Here is a 19044-nt window from a genome sequence, read left to right on the forward strand (position 1 = left end):
AGACGGTTGTGGCCCACATAACTGAAACTGGAAAATGGTAACAAGTGTTTGGTGAGTAAGAAATGATACTAGTCAGCAACTTTTTTTAATCTGTCCACTGAATAAAAAGCCCTTTGTAAATTTCTGCATTTCACAACGATTATAATGGGGACACATTTCAGAAAACAGAGCATTTGGAGTACATCAACATGTGTGGGAAGAGCAAGAGGATCACATAAAATTTTGAGATTACAGATATATTTAACCTATCGTCAAAAAGTTCAGATGATGTACCATCAAGTCGGATCACAGAGATTCAATGTGAGATTACAGATATTCAGCAATTTGAGATCATAAGTGAGATATTTTCCCTGATTCTATCAGCAATCTAAATCATAGATGGGATATTTTCCCCCAAACAAAAGACTATGAATATTGCAATTCTCAAAAAACATGTTAACAGATGCATCAATTACGATAATTTAAACTATACTTCATGGACAATCATAAACCTTGTAGCTCCTAGCACATTGATAAACATTGCATCCTCCAGCTCGAACAACGATCGCTAGAATTTCACCAAAATTCAGACGGTATAACAAGTAAAGAGGGTCATCAATTACAGTCATCCAAATTCCTCCGACGAATAAATCACCACAACTCCGAGCCATCCTCACTCGTAATTTTAGAACTCGAAATCCCACAATAGCTGGAAACCACCGCACAAACCCACTGCTCTTCACAGCTTTCGCCGCTGATGACGGTGGCGACGACGTAGGCTCCGCCGAACATAAGCGTCCCCGACATTGGCTCCGCGTAACAGCTCTACTGCTGGCGACAACAGCGCCACATCACTGATCTGGCGATCAAGTAGTAATTATTACTACTACTTATTAAACTAAGTATTACTCATTAAATAAAATATATATTATCATAAAAATATTATTCCACATGTTAAGAATTTTATTCAGCATAAGATCGGAGCAAAGTGAGTTATGAACAGTAAACGATAAAAAAAAACTACTTAGGAGTTAGGAGTATATAACATCAAATTAATATCAGTAATACACATCAATCAAAGCATAGCCAATAGGTTAAAGAGAAGCTCATGAATAACTAGAGCAAAATGACTTATGAACAATAAACAATAAACAACAAACAATAAAAAAACTACTACTATATAACATCAAAATGGTATTAGTGATACACATCAATCAAAGTATAGCCAATAGGTTAAATAGAAGCTCAATAATAATTAAAGCAAAATGAGTTATGAACAGTAAACAAAACAAAAAATAAAAAAACTACTACTCCATATAACTTCAAAATAGTACTGTATTAGTGATACACATCAATCAAAGTATAGCCAATAAATAAAACAAATACAAGAATAACTAGAGTAAAACGAGTTAATGAACATTAAACAATTAAAAAACTAGGATTATTTAAAAACTGGAGGTAACATCGCTGCTTGGTCATTATTAAATTGTCTTGTTCTTCTATATTGGACAAGTTGTTCCTAAGAAAGAGCACACGTATACAGAGTGAGGGAGACTGAAATATACTACAGTAATAAAAGTCAAATCTTATAAGTAGGAAATAGATTTGGGTTCAAAACGCAAGTATATCTTGAAAACCCCGCATTTTCTTCAGAATCCCGTAACTTTTGGACTCGACTACACAACTTTAGTAAAACAATCATAAACTTCCTCTACAAAACTCTGAATGGAGCATGCGACGCGAATCTCTTACCAAACTAAAAACAATTTTATCATTAAGAGACTGTTTGAAATTCATCATATCTAATCTGACCCATTTTACTTTAAAATTCATCAAAAAGATCACTGATAAAAGCATAGTACTAAATTCATGCAATACTAGATCCAATCAAGTCAAGCCTAACAAGATAATGGTAAATAAGAATTAGAGACCTACTAGATATGAGCCTTCCAGCGCCGGATGATCAATTTTCAGCTGTACAAAATGATTGGAGTAACAATTGACGCAGATAATCCGATCAAACCATCTGCAGCTTCTGTCCCAACACCCTCAGCTTCTGTCCCAGTGCCATTGTCGGCTTCTGTCCCAATACCCTCACCTACGCCCACAGTTCTCTTAACATTCTGCCACAGCACCCTCAGCTTCACTCCCAGCTGTCTTATGTTTTCCTCATAATAAAATATTTGGATCATAATCACCAAAAGGAATGCCAAGCCTATAGGGAGGAACGTGCACCACAAAACGGCGTCGTTAAAGGCTTTTGATTTCCCACTGGGAGCGATGGCCAGTGTCGATACTGCAAAATTTGCAGGGACAGCTATCAGGGACACCCACATCGAATACCAGGCGGCTCGTGATAGAAGTAGTTTTTTCGATGTCCATTGAGCGGTGACGAGGAAGATTGCGAGGAGAGCTAGACTCAATGCTAAGGTGTTAGAAAACACCAAAAATATGTAAGCACTTGGATGATTATATCCAATCACGACATGCCCAGCACTGTGAAATGGTGTGTCATTCTGCCACACGCCGCCTGGTGGGTTGGCGGCGCTATAGTATGAAATCGTTGATACTACAGACGACACCAACAGAATCTCATTATCCTTATCCTGCGAGGGGCAATGGTGTATCCAGGAATTAAAGACAATAAATATAATATTGAAATAATCATCACATTATATATTTGAAGTGAATCAAAATTATCTCACTATCACATGTAGCATTAGAAGAATTGATAGAAACTCAAAACTTATTCACACAATCAATATTTTCATGATAATTACTTGAAATTACGTTCAGAGTTTAAACAAAGGATGACATTAATTAGTTTGTACTGGCGGAGCTAGTTGGGATCAGCCGACCCACCACCAGCTCCGAAGTTCTACCAGAAAAGGCCTTTCGTCGGCCTCCGACCTTGCCCCAACCAAAGCAGCCTTCTTTCTCTTTTGAACAGACGCAGACATAGGTCAAAGAATTCAGGCTTTACTTTACTAAGCCCATTTTTAGTTCTTTAAAGAGTACATATATAATGGAATGATCAGATCCGAGGGGGCAGGGGTGTGGGGAGAAATACAGAAGAAAAGGTTCTCTCTTGATTCTGTACCCCTATGGGATGGAGGAAGAGGAAAAACCGAAGATTTCACATAGTACTTTTGATCGCATAATCAATCAGATAGTATCTAGTTATCATTATTTTTCACCACTTTGGCTAGAAAATTAACTTTAACTCAAATAAAAGATAATGATGAATAGATACTGTTAGAAGGAAATCACTCAATATCCGGAAGATATCAATTAGAGGATATGTGATTATTTCTTACCATACCTAGAAGATGTTAATAAATGTAAATAAAGCAATTAGGTTTATCATAGGTAGATCCTCCCAAGGCTATATAAGCATGTACATATCCACATTTTTGAGTGGCACAAAGAGATAGATTTGTTTCCAAATATAGAAAATGCACATCTTTGAATGAGGAAAACTAAAAAAGTAAGATGGACATCTCGAGATAAACGAGAGTAATATACTCCTTCCGTCTCCGAATAAGAGTTACTAATTTCCATTTTAGTCCCTCCCCAATTAAGAGTAGCACTTCACTTTTACCATAAATGGTAAGTAGGTCCCACATTCCACTAACTCATTCCACTCACATTTTATTATAAAACCAATATAAAAAGGTGGGTCCCACATTCCACTAACTTTTTCAACCAACTTTTCTTTACATTTCTTAAAACTCGTGCCCGGTCAATGTGCTACTCCTAATGGGGGACGGAGGGAGTAAATATCAGTGAAAATTCAGCCTATTACCGATCCTTTTAAGCCTATTACCGATCCTTTCGTAACTACTCCTTCAAATATTACTGTAAAAACAAAAAATTGACCTTACCGGTAAAATAAAGGACAAATTTTGTGACCTAGATCTGCATATGCATATGTGAGGGAGAGAAGAGGCCGATCTCGTCGGCTGACGGAAGGAATTTTCCGTTCCAAAATCGATACAGGATGATATTATCATTTTTTGTGGCTCTGCCCCCCTCTCCCGACCACTGAGGACACTCTTTAACTCCATATTTATTCATTTAGCTCAACTTTTAATTAAATCAACCTAAATCACCAACAATTTAATATACTAGGGCATAATTGAAATATATGATCGGTGAGCGTTATTTGAAATGATTATAAAATATAAACAGTAGAAAATGCCTGGTACGTTTAAAGTAAAGAAACTAATTGAAAAGAAGTTCGTGATTACCTTAAATCCAGCTTTAAGATCCTCCACAGTGTCTACCTTCCCTACTATTGCACTTGGTAATGAATTCATTTTGTCTCGACGAATGTAGTATATTTTCTGAGAACAGAAGAGAAGAGCTGTAACCGAGGAGAGGAGCCGTAACAGAAAGAGCTGAACAGGAGAAAGAAGTGTGGGGAATTGAAGTCAGAAGAAGCGGGTATTTTATCGACGGAGTCATCCTGTATTATTCAAGTTTGTGTTGCATTGAAAAATTGAGTCTTATAAAATAAAGATAAATGGACACGCCACATCCACATTTGCATTCGCATTTTCACTCTCTACACGGAAGCAGATCCACGGCTGTGGTACAAATCACAGCACTTGGACCAAGTGCTGTGCATAAAACGCCGAAGATAACAAATGAAACGCAGCACTAATTCATTTTGTTCAAACACCACTTGCCTCCCTGGCCCCACCTCACTGATCCATTCATTCTCTCACCCACGATATATAAGTAGTGGAGTAATGTATTTATAAAGCTGATTCCAACATATTTAGTCATTAATTAAACAAAAAATTGCATTATTAATATTTATAGCAAAATTTTAGTCATCAGTAATTAACAATGAATTTGCAATATTAATATTTATAGCAGAGAGTGAAATATAATATTTGAATATATTATATAAAATTGATTTAAAGTTTTTGTCATAGATTACTAAAAATGAATTAGTGGTATTAATCATAGTTATAGTTTTATAGGAATGGGTGTAATTGTGAAAAAAAAACTAAATATTATTGGATGTAATTGTGATAGAACTAAATCCTGTAAAATTATTTAATCATAAAGGAATCATTACTATAAAGAAATTTTCTTCACCGGGAAAATCGATATTTGATATACATATTTAGTCCCAATCACAATCAGCTTTATTGAAATCAACTTTAAAATATTATTACTAGAAATATTGATAATGTAAATTATTTTTAACAATTAATCACAAAAATATTAGATTAGCTTTATATATTACTACTAATATATTTTGTGGGAGAGAATGGATCGGTGAGGTGGGGCCAGGGAGGTAGCGGTGTTTGAACAAAATGAATTAGTGTTGCGTTTCATTTGTTATCTTCGGCGTTTTATGCACAGCACCAAGTACAGTGATTTGTATCACAACAGAGGATCTGCTCCCCTCTCTACACTCTCTACACGGGACTGGATCCTCTGCGGTGGAGAGAGGAAACACAGCACCGTGTTGTGCCTTGAAACGGCGCCGCTTGGCCCTCTTTCTTGCTTTTTTTCATTCCTTTTTTATTTTACCGTTCCATATTTATTATTTTGCCTTATACTAATAGTTTAGGGCACAGGGATTCCTTATAATTAGAATTAAAATAGAAAGAAGAAACTCATAGATTATATTAAATATAATCTACTAAAATTAATAGGTTTAAAAAATATTAAAAAAAGTCAAAATCCTCAAACTTAGTAGATTTAAAGATATAAGATCAAAATTCTCAGCAACATCAAATACATTATTAAAAAATATAATAAAGAGTGCACAAAGTCATGGGAAATTAAAGGAAATTAAAGAGTTCAGATGATGTACCATCAAGTCGGATCATAGAGATTCAATGTGAGATTACAGATATTCAGCAATTTGAGATCATAAGTGAGATATTTTCCCTGATTCTATCAGCAATCTAAATCATAGATGGGATATTTTCCCCCAAACAAAAGACTATGAATATTGCAATTCTCAAAAAACATGTTAACAGATGCATCAATTACGATAATTTAAACTATACTTCATGGACAATCATAAACCTTGTAGCTCCTAGCACATTGATAAACATTGCATCCTCCAGCTCGAACAACGATCGCTAAAATTTCACCAAAATTCAGACGGTATAACAAGTAAAGAGGGTCATCAATTACGGTCATCCAAATTCCTCCGACGAATAAATCACCACAACTCCGAGCCATCCTCACTCGTAATTTTAGATCTCGAAATCCCACAATAGCTGGAAACCACCGCACAAACCCACTGCTCTTCACAGCTTTCGCCGCTGATCACGGTGGCGACGACGCAGGCTCCGCCGAACATAAGCTTCCCCGACATTGGCTCCGCGTAACAGCTCTACTGCTGGCGACAACAGCGCCACATCACTGATCTGGCGATCAAGTAGTAATTATTACTACTACTTATTAAACTAAGTATTACTCATTAAATAAAATATATATTATCATAAAAATATTATTCCACATGTTAAGAATTTTATTCAGCATAAGATCGGAGCAAAGTGAGTTATGAACAGTAAACGATAAAAAAAAACTACTTAGGAGTTAGGAGTATATAACATCAAATTAATATCAGTAATACACATCAATCAAAGCATAGCCAATAGGTTAAAGAGAAGCTCATGAATAACTAGAGCAAAATGACTTATGAACAATAAACAATAAACAACAAACAATAAAAAAACTACTACTATATAACATCAAAATGGTATTAGTGATACACATCAATCAAAGTATAGCCAATAGGTTAAATAGAAGCTCAATAATAATTAAAGCAAAATGAGTTATGAACAGTAAACAAAACAAAAAAAAAAACTACTCCATATAACTTCAAAATAGTACTGTATTAGTGATACACATCAATCAAAGTATAGCCAATAGGTTAAATAGAAGCTCAATAATAATTAAAGCAAAATGAGTTATGAACAGTAAACAAAAAAAAAAAAAACTACTCCATATAACTTCAAAATAGTACTGTATTAGTGATACACATCAATCAAAGTATAGCCAATAGGTTAAATAGAAGCTCAATAATAATTAAAGCAAAATGAGTTATGAACAGTAAAAAAAAAAAAAAAAAAACTACTCCATATAACTTCAAAATAGTACTGTATTAGTGATACACATCAATCAAAGTATAGCCAATAGGTTAAATAGAAGCTCAATAATAATTAAAGCAAAATGAGTTATGAACAGTAAACAAAACAAAAAAAAAACTACTCCATATAACTTCAAAATAGTACTGTATTAGTGATACACATCAATCAAAGTATAGCCAATAGGTTAAATAGAAGCTCAATAATAATTAAAGCAAAATGAGTTATGAACAGTAAAAAAAAAAAAAAAAAAACTACTCCATATAACTTCAAAATAGTACTGTATTAGTGATACACATCAATCAAAGTATAGCCAATAGGTTAAATAGAAGCTCAATAATAATTAAAGCAAAATGAGTTATGAACAGTAAACAAAAAAAAAAAAAACTACTCCATATAACTTCAAAATAGTACTGTATTAGTGATACACATCAATCAAAGTATAGCCAATAAATTAAACAAATACAAGAATAACTAGAGTAAAACGAGTTTATGAACATTAAACAATTAAAAAACTAGGATTATTCAAAAACTGGAGGTAACATCGCTGCTTGGTCATTATTAAATTGTCTTGTTCTTCTATATTGGACAAGTTGTTCCTAAGAAAGAGCACACGTATACAGAGTGAGGGAGACTGAAATATACTACAGTAATAAAAGTCAAATCTTATAAGTAGGAAATAGATTTGGGTTCAAAACGCAAGTATATCTTGAAAACCCCGCATTTTCTTCAGAATCCCGTAACTTTTGGACTCGACTACACAACTTTAGTAAAACAATCATAAACTTCCTCTACAAAACTCTGAATGGAGCATGCGACGCGAATCTCTTACCAAACTAAAAACAATTTTATCATTAAGAGACTGTTTGAAATTCATCATATCTAATCTGACCCATTTTACTTTAAAATTCATCAAAAAGATCACTGATAAAAGCATAGTACTAAATTCATGCAATACTAGATCCAATCAAGTCAAGCCTAACAAGATAATGGTAAATAAGAATTAGAGACCTACTAGATATGAGCCTTCCAGCGCCGGATGATCAATTTTCAGCTGTACAAAATGATTGGAGTAACAATTGACGCAGATAATCCGATCAAACCATCTGCAGCTTCTGTCCCAACACCCTCAGCTTCTGTCCCAGTGCCATTGTCGGCTTCTGTCCCAATACCCTCACCTACGCCCACAGTTCTCTTAACATTCTGCCACAGCACCCTCAGCTTCACTCCCAGCTGTCTTATGTTTTCCTCATAATAAAATATTTGGATCATAATCACCAAAAGGAATGCCAAGCCTATAGGGAGGAACGTGCAACACAAAACGGCGTCGTTAAAGGCTTTTGATTTCCCGCTGGGAGCGATTGCCAGTGTTGATGCTGCAAAATTTGCAGGGACAGCTATCAGGGACACCCACATCGAATACCAGACGGCTCGTGATAGAAGTAGTTTTTTCGATGTCCATTGAGCGGTGACGAGGAAGATTGTGAGGAGAGCTAGACTCAATGCTAAGGTGTTAGAAAACATCAAAAATATGTAAGCACTTGGATGAGTATATCCAATCACGACATGCCCAGCACTGTGAAGTGGTGTGTCATTCTGCCACACGCCGCCTGGTGGGTTGACGGCGCTATTGTATGAAATCGTTGATATTACAGACGACACCAACAAAATCACATTATCTTTATCCTGCACGCAGAAATGGTGTATCCAGGAATTAAAGACAATAAATACTCCATAATATTGAAATAATTATCACATTATATATTTAAAGTCAATCAAAATTATCTCACTATCTCGTGGCATTAGAGAATCAATAGAAACTCAAAACTTATTCACACAAATCACAATCAATATTTTCATGATAATTACTTGAAAATTATGTTCAGAGTTTAAACAAAGGATACTATTAGTTTGTACTACTACTTATAAAATAGTACAAACACTGGCTGAGCTAGTTGGGATCAGCCGACCCACCATCAGCTCCAAAGTTCTCCCATAAAAGGCTTTTCGCCGGCCCCCAACCTCACCCAACCAAAGCAGCCTTCTTTTCTTTTGCACAGACACGGATATAGGTCACAGAATTCGGGCTTTACTTTACTAAGCCCATTTTTTAGTTCTTAATTGTTTAAGCACAGACACAGATATAGGTCACCACTTTGGCTAGCAAATTAAGTAAATTAACTTTAATTCTATGAAAGATAATGATGATTAGATACTACTCTTCAAATAAAACTGAATAAAGCCCAGATTTTATGAAAATAAGGAATAAAAACAAAGAGAAGGTATTGAACGAACTGGTAAACAAAAAATCATCTCTATATTAATAATTCAATGATGAAAGATACACTATTCAACTAGCAAGCCTCTCAATTTCACCTCAGTGTCGTCCAAATTCCTATACTAACTACAATGAAAATACTTTTCCAAAATCTACATAAACCCTAAAAAGAAAACAAAGGAAAAAAGAAGAATCAGATCAGAAGGTAAAATACAGAATTGCAAAAATATAAATCAAAGCATAAATTCGTTGATTGTAAACAAAAAAGGTACTTGCTGATGGAGGATTGAGACGAAACTGGGAAGAATTTGCGGATCTGGATGAAGTAACGTGATGTATATGAAACAGAAAAGAGTATTTTTACGATTCGGGATTCATAATTTGATAACTTTCCCTGTTTTTAGAAATCAAATTACTTTCCATACTTTTACTATTGTTGAACCAAACACAAGATTAACAATGGAATCAAATTACTTTTCCCTACTCACAATCCAAAAGGTATTAAAGAAACTAATTGAAAGAAAAGTTTGTGCTTACCTCAAATTCAGCAATATAATCCAGAGTCTCTACTTTCCCTTCGATTGAGCTTGGCAGTAGATTCATTGCAACGCTGTCTCGACAACTATAGCGCTTGGGGGTACCTGAAGGCATTCGAATGAGCTCTAACGCACAGCTGAATTATAGTTCAGTTCAGGGAGAGTTTAAAATCTGTGTCCAGTGATACTACTGGATACTTTTCCAAATATGGGCACTTTTCCAACCATCTTATACTAATATAAAGTAGGGTGATGCTAAACAACTTTGGTCAACCACACAACTAATGGTCAACTATGGGAATAGAATAGAATCCTCGTTCATTCTTGTCAACTATGGAAATAGAATAGAATCCTCGTTCATTCTTGTGTTTAGTGAATGAAAGGAATACAGATGGAACGAAATTATGTGTATTGCTTTGTGTGTATATTTTGTTGTGTGTGTGTGCGTGCTTGTGTGTTTTTTGGTGTGTGTCAGTGTGTGTTTTGTTGTGTGTGTGTGTGCTTGTTTTTTTTTGGTGTGTGTGTGAGTGTCTTGCTATGTGTGCATGGATTTTTTTTCAATTATTAAAAATTTTAAAATTTTAATTTTATCATAAAATTGAGATGTTATTAAATTCAAATATAATATAAATAATATTTATATAATTTTATTAAATTTTAAAATAAGAAAAAATTTAAAATGAAATGGAATGGAATGGTCATTCCTTAGCTAAATTGAAGGAATGGCTATTCCCATGGGGAATGGAATGGTGATTCCAAGTGGAATGATTATTCCTAAGAAAATAAAATACCAAGCAAAGGAATGGAACGGAGATAGAAATGTCATTCCATTCCACATACCAAATAGGCCTAATAGATGATTACTATATTGAAACAGTCCACATTTTATTAATTTGCAATCATATGTTGACAAGTTTTAATACATGAAACTAAAATTTTACAATATGCAATAGTCCACATTCTATTAACGTTGGCCTCAAATGCTCAAGTCAATAACTGATTTTATAGACTATAGATATATTTATAGATTTATCTTAACTAGATAAGAAAGAGCTGTACTATTTACTTTGAGTGAACTAAATAAGTAATATCTAATTTTATTTTTGCACAAAAATAGTATCTAATATTTGTTTTGTATCATTTTTGATACTCCGTGACAAAAATAATCATAGATACCAAATATATGACTTTTGGGTTATGGAGGGTATTTTTGAAAATCTAAATTACAAAACATGTGGTTTTTCTTCTTCTTCAGTTTCTATTTCTTCATTCTTTTACTTTTATTTTAAAAGTCTTGCCTACAAATTGGGCACACCAATTAAAAAAAGAAATAATGAATTAGGGAAGAGCGAGAATGCTCGTAGTAATGGCAATAACGTGTTTTTTGGAAGGCCATTACCAAAATTGTGCAATAACGGGTTTTTTTGGAAGGCCTTTACCGAAAATTACTCCTAGATAATTACTACTTCAAAAGTAAAAAAATCCTAGATCATGTTTATTAGCGACCACTCAACTCAATCCAACCAATCATATTTTTAATATTTAATTAATTTCTATCTCTTTCATATCATCAATATTAATCCAATCCAACTCATTAATATTGTAGAAATGTTTTTAATTAAATTGAATAATAGAATGGCGGGACCATTGAGCTTATACTTAGTTAAGAGCATCCGCAGCGGTGAGATTTTTGGTGCTCGTCCGTCTGTGCCACTGGACAAAGCTCGTCCGTCCGCCGCTGGAGGTCGTCCGTCCGTGCCAGCGGCACGGCGCTGCTCTTAGCTAAGAGCACGTCCGTGCCGCTGAGCACAATTACGTGGCAGCTTCTGATTGGCCAACGGCATAGCCGTTGGCAATTTCGATTTTTTATTTTTTAATTTTTTAAAAATTCAAAATTTATTTTAAAAAATGTTTTTAAATAAAAAAAAATATTTTCCCACTTCTCAAAAAAATATATCCGTTTTCTATCCACTTTTAATTAATTTTTCAATTTTTTTTCTCCAAAATTCACATTTTCATCTATAAATACCCCAACTCCAACACAAAAAAATCACATTCTCATCTATTATCTATTCTATCATCATCTACATTCTCTCATCTTTTTTCCTCATACTCTCTCATCTAAACTCTCACCACACTACACAATGTCCGGCTCCGGCGATCACCCTTTCGGCAATCGCGGTTGGAGCCACGATTAGTTCGACTCCGAAGCCGGATATAGTCCGGAAACCCAATTTACGGCCGGTCCTCAAACCCAAGGTTCGCAAGCTCCGAGTGGCTACCGTCCTTACCCGTTGCACGACCTAAACGCCCCCGGGTTCGGGTGGGCACCCGAACCCGGATCGGGAGGGAGCAGCAGCTCTACGCCTACTCCTACTTCTGTTCCTACTCCTCCTGTTCGTGGCACCCGCACCCCGTACACTCCGGGTGAGATGATGGCGATGTTCAAAGCCTACTTGGCAGTCTCTGAAGATCCGGACGTCGGCACGAACCAAACCGGGGATACGTATTGGTGGCGCATCACTCGCCTCTACAATGAAACCCGGCCGGCGGGAACCATCTATCGCAATGATAGTATGGTTCGCAATTGCATCTACAGATGCAACGAGGCAATCGGGAAGTTCCAGGGGATTTACCTCCAGGAAGAGCGGTCGGCGGGGAGCGGCACGAACGAGCTCGACATCGTCACTGCCGCCTTGGCGGCATACCAACGGGAGGAGTGCAAACCGTTCAAGTATCTCGATTGTTGGCAGGAGGGGCGCCAACATCCGAAGTATAGGGGCGGCATAACAGCATCCTCCTCCAGCTCCTCCAGCAAACGGTCCAGGTCGGTTGCCCTATCCGACGGCGCCTCCGATGATGTGGCTACCCAGCTTGCCGGAGCTAACTTGGGTAGCCCCGACGCTGGCCCGAGCAGTTCCCGCCCGCAAGGAAGGAAGAAGCGGCGGCCAACCGCCCCCGCCCCGCTCCCTTTGTGCCTCCTCCACCCCCGAACAACACGTTGTGGGCCATCTTGAGTCAACTCTATATGAACGATACGTCTCAGATGACTCCGGATCAACTTGCAACACATGAGCAAATGATCCGAGGTCTCAAGAGGCAACTGGGGTTAGAGGAGTAGTCTTAGTCTTTCACGTGTGTAATTTTTAATTTGTAGGATTTTAATTATGTAATTTTTATTTTCTAGGATTTTAATTATGTAATTTTTATTTTCTAGGATTTTAATTATGTAATTTTTATTATTTAATGTATTTTTTTAATATAGAAATGTTTTTAATAATTGGAGTATTTAAATTGAATAATAGAATGGTGGGACCCTTGAGCTTGTCCTTAGCTAAGAGCACGGATGTGGGTGTTGTGCTCTTAGCTAAGGACAAGGAGTAAAAGTGGGTCCGGGCCCACCTCCGTGCTCTTAGCTAAGAGCACGGATGGGGATGCTCTAAGAGTACGGATGTGGATGTTATGCTCTTAGGTAAGGAAAAGGAGTAAAAGTGGGTTCGGGCTCACTTCCGTGCTCTTAGCTAAGAGCACGGAAGCGAATGCTCTTAGTAGTCAATAAATATTTTACTTAATATTTAAATATTTTTTACACGCATCATGATGACATGATCAACGAAATGTAATTGAATGATGGCAACTCTTTATGATTATGACTAATGAGTAATGACAACTCTTTATAATAACGATAAAACTATTGCAGGAGTGACAATAAAGCATGTAGATATTGAGTCCCAATCTCAGTCAAACGCCACCCTGTCACCCTGATACAAATTCGCATAATCCAAATCCATCAAAAAGAATTCAACTTTAGGATTCTGCAGATTAATTACACGTAAGATTTTTTCTTTTGAATCAAGATTCTGTCAATTAAAGTACACTACTAATTTTTCATATTTTTTGGGGTTTGACTTTTGCACATTGAACATCCATCAAAATAATTGTTTCTTTAGAATTTTGACTTTTGCATATTGAACATCAGATTTTCATGTGTAATTTTTTTAAGTCGGTTTGCTAAATTTTGCAATAATTTTAGAAAAATAAGGTTCTTTAATTCTATATCCAATAAAATCTTTTTTCTTTTGAATTTTATTATCTGGTTAAAGATCTTACAAAGAGGGAAGCAAAAGAATTAATTGCAGATTTGCAGAAATTAAAAATGTTACATTTTGCAATTTTAATTGTAGTCTATTTATATATAGGAGTTGTCTATTGTAATAGGCCTGCACCTATAACTTTAAGGGTCCGTTTTGTAGAGGGGCTACGTATGGTTTGATAAGTTAATAATACTATTTCCAGCCATTTGGTAGCTTTGACAACAATCAGCGCGACCCGGGACAAAACCCATGTGACCCGATACTTTTGTGGGAAAGAGCTGGTTAATTGACCGGGACAATTTCCAGGATTTACAAACCTGCTTTGGAATATGCACCATTTTACTGACCAATATTTCCTCTAACATCCCATTTTCATTTTCTACAATTCACATCCCAAAAATTTGAACGTGCTTCTTCCCTCTTCATTGCAGGAGCTTCTCCACCACAGATCTGAGACTAAATTTTGGCTCCACTAATCGACAGATCGGGACGAATATTACGGTTTCTAGAAGGGAAAAAGTGTTTTCACAACTAATAAATAGGGAAAAGATGACCAAATAAAGTTGATCCACAATTTTGGCACAAGCTATCAAACGTGGGCCATGATAATGGGCTGAGTTATCAATGCTAAAAAAAACGTGATGTGATATGATAGTATCTATGCCTATACCACTTCCATAATCCAATTGTCCTAACAGGTGATTTCCCATCCCCAGTGATTCCAGAAGGTAGTTGCCAAGCATTGATTTACAATCAGATCTGAAATTTTAACTCACAAAAGGCTACAAAAATTATTAAAAAAAATAAACAATAATAACTTTGTTTGTGCCATGCGGCAGAAACTGCAACAATAGGGATCCCGGCTGTGCATTTAGTTAAAGAAATAAAATAAAAAAATAAAAATATATTAATTTTTAGGGTGATACTAAACGACCACATTATGGTCAACCACACAAGAGTATATTAATAAATTATAGTATTAATTATATATTAAAATATTAATAATGGATAGTGGACAAAATAAAATGACGTTATTAACCTTCAGCCAAATTTTTTATTTTATTTAAAGAATCCCCCTCTTTTCACTATCCAAATTTGAATTTGAAATTCTGCTTTAATTACATTTTTGTAGTTTCAATGAAAGTGAAAATTTACACTAAACTAGTGTTAACACCCATGCTATGCACGGGTCATAGGATTTTCAATAATGAAAACAATTGGTAAGTAATTTAAAATTTAAAATAAATATAAATACAATATGGAGAAAAATATCAATCTCTGGCCACGAAGTAAACTATTTAGTAATAGACATATAATTATTATAAAAAAATGATTTGTAAAATTGAGTGAAAAAGTAAGACAAAGTAGAATGAAGAGATAACGATGTTTATATTTAAGAATGTAGAATATAATTCCGTTGATTAAAATGTATATAAGGAAATGTGCAACTAAAATGAATTTTGAGGGCTAATCTTACACAATTACAATATAATAAAATCAGAATTACAAAATAGTAGTTAACAATTTAACTAAATAAATAGATCATAAGTTTCCACAACAAAATCACAAAAATAGAAAAATAGAAAGTACAATAGTAACAACAACAACCATGAGTTTATAAATTTTGAAAAACTTCTTTGTAAACAACATTAATAGTAGAATCTCCACTCCTATCAATATCATCTTTACAAACTAATATCTTCAAACCATCATGACTTGTGACTCTTGATACAGCAACATACAGTTGTCCATGACTGAAGACGGGCTTTTTCAGAAACAATCCAACATGTGAAAGCGATTGACCTTGACTTTTGTTAATAGTCATTGCATAAGACACAATTAATGGAAATTGTCGTCGTTGGAATTTGAATGGCAACGATGGATCAGATGGTATTAAAGTCATTCGAGGAATCAACACCTTAGGCCAACCCAACTATAAAACAATGTAGTGTCCCAAAAATGTGAAAATCATGGTTAAAGGACCTTTCAATTATCTCATGTAAATGATATAAATGATATATCACAAAATAGACTTAGATAATTTTTAATGTAAATAAATATATAATATATAATATATAAATATAATAAAAGTAAACACAAACATACCCAAATAATAATATGATTTGTAAAAAGCGAAATTGTGTGATAAATATTAAGATCTTAGAAAAAGAACATAGATATTAAATCCGAACTTACATTGAACTAATAATTAAATAAATAAAATAATCTATATAATCTACGAAATATATGTAATATATAAATATATTTATACATATATATACACCAAAAAAGGCTGAATCATAAATAATAAAGGAATGAAACTTGAAAACCTATTTAAACCTATTCATTAGTGGGCCATCTAACTTGGCCAATAAATACTATATTACTCCTATTGAATATGGTCTATTTAAATTTAAATTGTATTGTAAATTGAACCTTTGATGAGCAACAGTTTTGAAACAATAAAATATTATTTAAATTGTATCGTAAATTGAACCTTTGATGAGCAACAATTTTGAGATAATAAAAAATTATATTAATTGACCACATAACAAAATAGTTCCCTCCAAAACAACCATCAATGGCAATATTGTGAATTTTAATAGAACTCTCACTCTATATTAGTATAGATCTTTATTATAAACACTACTATTATAATTGCTTTCACTCCATAAAATAGAGCATAACTACCGTTAATTCACTTGACGTTTCATAAAATATATAATTGCATCACTTAAAACATACATAAACGTATTGTACAATATTCATATCATTAATATCAATACTATTAAAATAATGTGCAATACTTTACCAAAAAAAATAAAAATAATGTGCAATAATAAAATAAATAGAGTATTCATATTCATGTTACTGCGTTAATATTTTATATTTTTGAAACCTAAATCGTGACAATTTGCACATTCTATCACTATAACATACTCATTAAAATGTTATGTGATTGTACAATGCAAATTTAACTCATTCTCTTAAATTTCTATGTTAAATAGTACTATTGTTTACCGTTAAATCAAAGTGACAATATAAGTTAGTAGTAATTCTTACTGATATTCATTATTTGTATTTATTAGTTGAATTAGGCAATATTTTAATCTCAAGTACATTAAAATGTTATTTAATTAAATCGCTTATTGATCTATCCAATTTGCTATATCAAATCCCAATCAAGGCTAATATATACCATAGTTTTCTCTTACAAATTAAATAGATGGATTACAATAATACACTAATTCTATTTACTTTGCAACATTAGATCTCAAGTCTCAATCATGTTAACAAATTATACTCCTATGATCAAATACTAATGTCATAGGATATCTTTAATAGACAAAATAGTACGATGAGAATAATTCAACCGTTTGATCTATTTATTTATTGTGATTTTAGAGCTAAAGTAAATTAAAATATTATTTAATTAAATAACAATGTCATTAGGATTTCTCTAACGAGTCAAAAGGTTGGATGAGAATAAATCACTAGTTGAGTTATGCAATATTATATTTGAAGCACTAAAATGTTATTTAATCAAATCAGTAATACATCTATCTATTTGGCAACATTATATCTCAATCAAAACTAATGTCAAAATATTTCTCTTACAAACCAAATAGTTGGATTATAATATTTCATTAATTGATCTATTCACTTTGCAACATTAGATCTCAAGTGTCAACCACGTTAAAAAATTATTTAATCCAACACTAATGTCATAAAATTTCTTTTACAGAAAAAATAGTTTGATGAGAATAATTCTCGGTTTGATCTATTTATTTTTTTGATATTAGAACTCAAGCAAGTGTAAAAAATTATTTAATCAAATAATAATATATTATCGTTAGGATTTCTTAATAAGTCAAGGTAGTTGATAATAAACTATAAACCACTAATTGACTTATGCAATATTAGATCTCAAGCATATTAAAAAATTATTTAATCAAATCAGTAATAGTTCTATCTATTTTGCAACTCTATATTTTAACCAAGACTAATGTCATTAGTATTTCTCTCACAAACCAAATACTTAGACGAGAATAATTCACTAATTGATCTTAATCAAAATAAATTCGTATAATATGAATAAAACATAAGATTTAGAATATTTGTTTTTATTTTAATTTTGCATTTTTACAGACTCGAATTAAATGTTGATCAAATTACGTTTATGTATTTTGACAAACAACTTAGAAGCCAATAAATTGAAAGCCAAAAACAGAAAAAAATATCTACAAATTTCTTTTGAAATTATTTTTAAAAACTTTGATTAGTTGTATATTCACTATTTATTGAACATGTAAACAATGAATAACAACAAATTGTATTGATATAAGGAATAAGGAAAATCATTGAATTAATGGATGAACATAAATTTTTTTGCTTGTAACATAAAAAAACTAAAAACTAGAAATGAAAAGCTAAACTAAAATGAAATGAAATCAGAATTGATAATATGAATATCATGTGAAGCTTTTTCTATATAACCAATTTATGGTCGTACATAATGTGGTTGTATAGCTTTTCCCTATAAAGTATGTGAAAAAAAAAAAAAAAAATCTAAAGTAGCGTCAATTCAGTGAACTGACAATTTTATCTTTTTTGGAGGGCAATATAAGAGCATCCGCAATGGTTAATAGGCCAGCCATTCTCTCCCCTGCCACGTCAGCAACACTCAAAAAACCACCTGCCACATCAGATTTAGGCCGGCCATAGGCCAGCCGCAATAAAAATACTTCAAAATATACTACATTTACGGAATTAAAATTACTAAAATACGGAATTAAATTTACGACACATATACGGGAAAAATAATCCATTCCATTAAAAAAACAAGTACAAATATTTTTTTAAAAAAATACATGATTCTTTTCTAAAAAAAAAAGGGCTTCAACACACGGGCCCCGCTGCTCTCTACTCCTCGTCGCCGTCTCCGTCGCCGTCGCCGCCCCCGCTGCCGCTGCCGCCACCCGTGGTATCTGAGCCCACGTCGGAACCCGTAAGTCGTGCCCTCGCGGCGGCTA

The 19044-nt window shown here is 33.8% G+C and overlaps 2 protein-coding genes across 9 annotated transcripts; both read right to left on the bottom strand.

Moving 5' to 3' along the window:
• Nucleotides 1–208: 208 nt before the first annotated feature.
• Nucleotides 209–4546, bottom strand: LOC125189128 (uncharacterized). 4 transcript variants are annotated; one of them, XM_089058254.1, is made up of 3 exons: nucleotides 4230–4546; nucleotides 1911–2585; nucleotides 209–838 (listed from the first exon to the last, which is right to left on the bottom strand). In XM_089058254.1, exons 1-2 carry the CDS (start codon nucleotides 4296–4298, stop codon nucleotides 1950–1952), a joined length of 705 nt encoding a protein of 234 aa, XP_088914380.1. In that variant the 5' UTR covers nucleotides 4299–4546; the 3' UTR covers nucleotides 209–838; nucleotides 1911–1949. The 4 variants fall into 4 exon arrangements, with proteins under 4 accessions (XP_088914380.1, XP_047942313.1, XP_088914379.1 ...); XM_048086356.2 differs by having other exon boundaries at nucleotides 1915–2585; nucleotides 4230–4543; XM_089058253.1 differs by lacking the exon at nucleotides 209–838 and adding an exon at nucleotides 1276–1498.
• Nucleotides 4547–5776: 1230 nt separating this feature from the next.
• Nucleotides 5777–10263, bottom strand: LOC125189130 (uncharacterized). Of its 5 annotated transcripts, none has more exons than XM_089058195.1 (3): nucleotides 9919–10263; nucleotides 8119–8789; nucleotides 5777–6349 (listed from the first exon to the last, which is right to left on the bottom strand). In XM_089058195.1, the coding sequence occupies exons 1-2, from the start codon at nucleotides 10030–10032 to the stop codon at nucleotides 8154–8156; spliced, it is 750 nt and encodes a 249-aa protein (XP_088914321.1). In that variant the 5' UTR covers nucleotides 10033–10263; the 3' UTR covers nucleotides 5777–6349; nucleotides 8119–8153. The 5 variants fall into 5 exon arrangements, with proteins under 5 accessions (XP_088914321.1, XP_047942316.1, XP_047942314.1 ...); XM_048086359.2 differs by having other exon boundaries at nucleotides 5777–6380; nucleotides 8115–8789; XM_048086357.2 differs by having other exon boundaries at nucleotides 5777–6380; nucleotides 9919–10259.
• Nucleotides 10264–19044: the final 8781 nt, after the last annotated feature.

The sequence above is a fragment of the Salvia hispanica genome, chromosome 5 (assembly GCF_029641045.1).
Source record: "Salvia hispanica isolate PSC_SH4W2 chromosome 5, Shi_PSC_v1, whole genome shotgun sequence".
NCBI classification, from domain to species: domain Eukaryota; kingdom Viridiplantae; phylum Streptophyta; class Magnoliopsida; order Lamiales; family Lamiaceae; genus Salvia; species Salvia hispanica.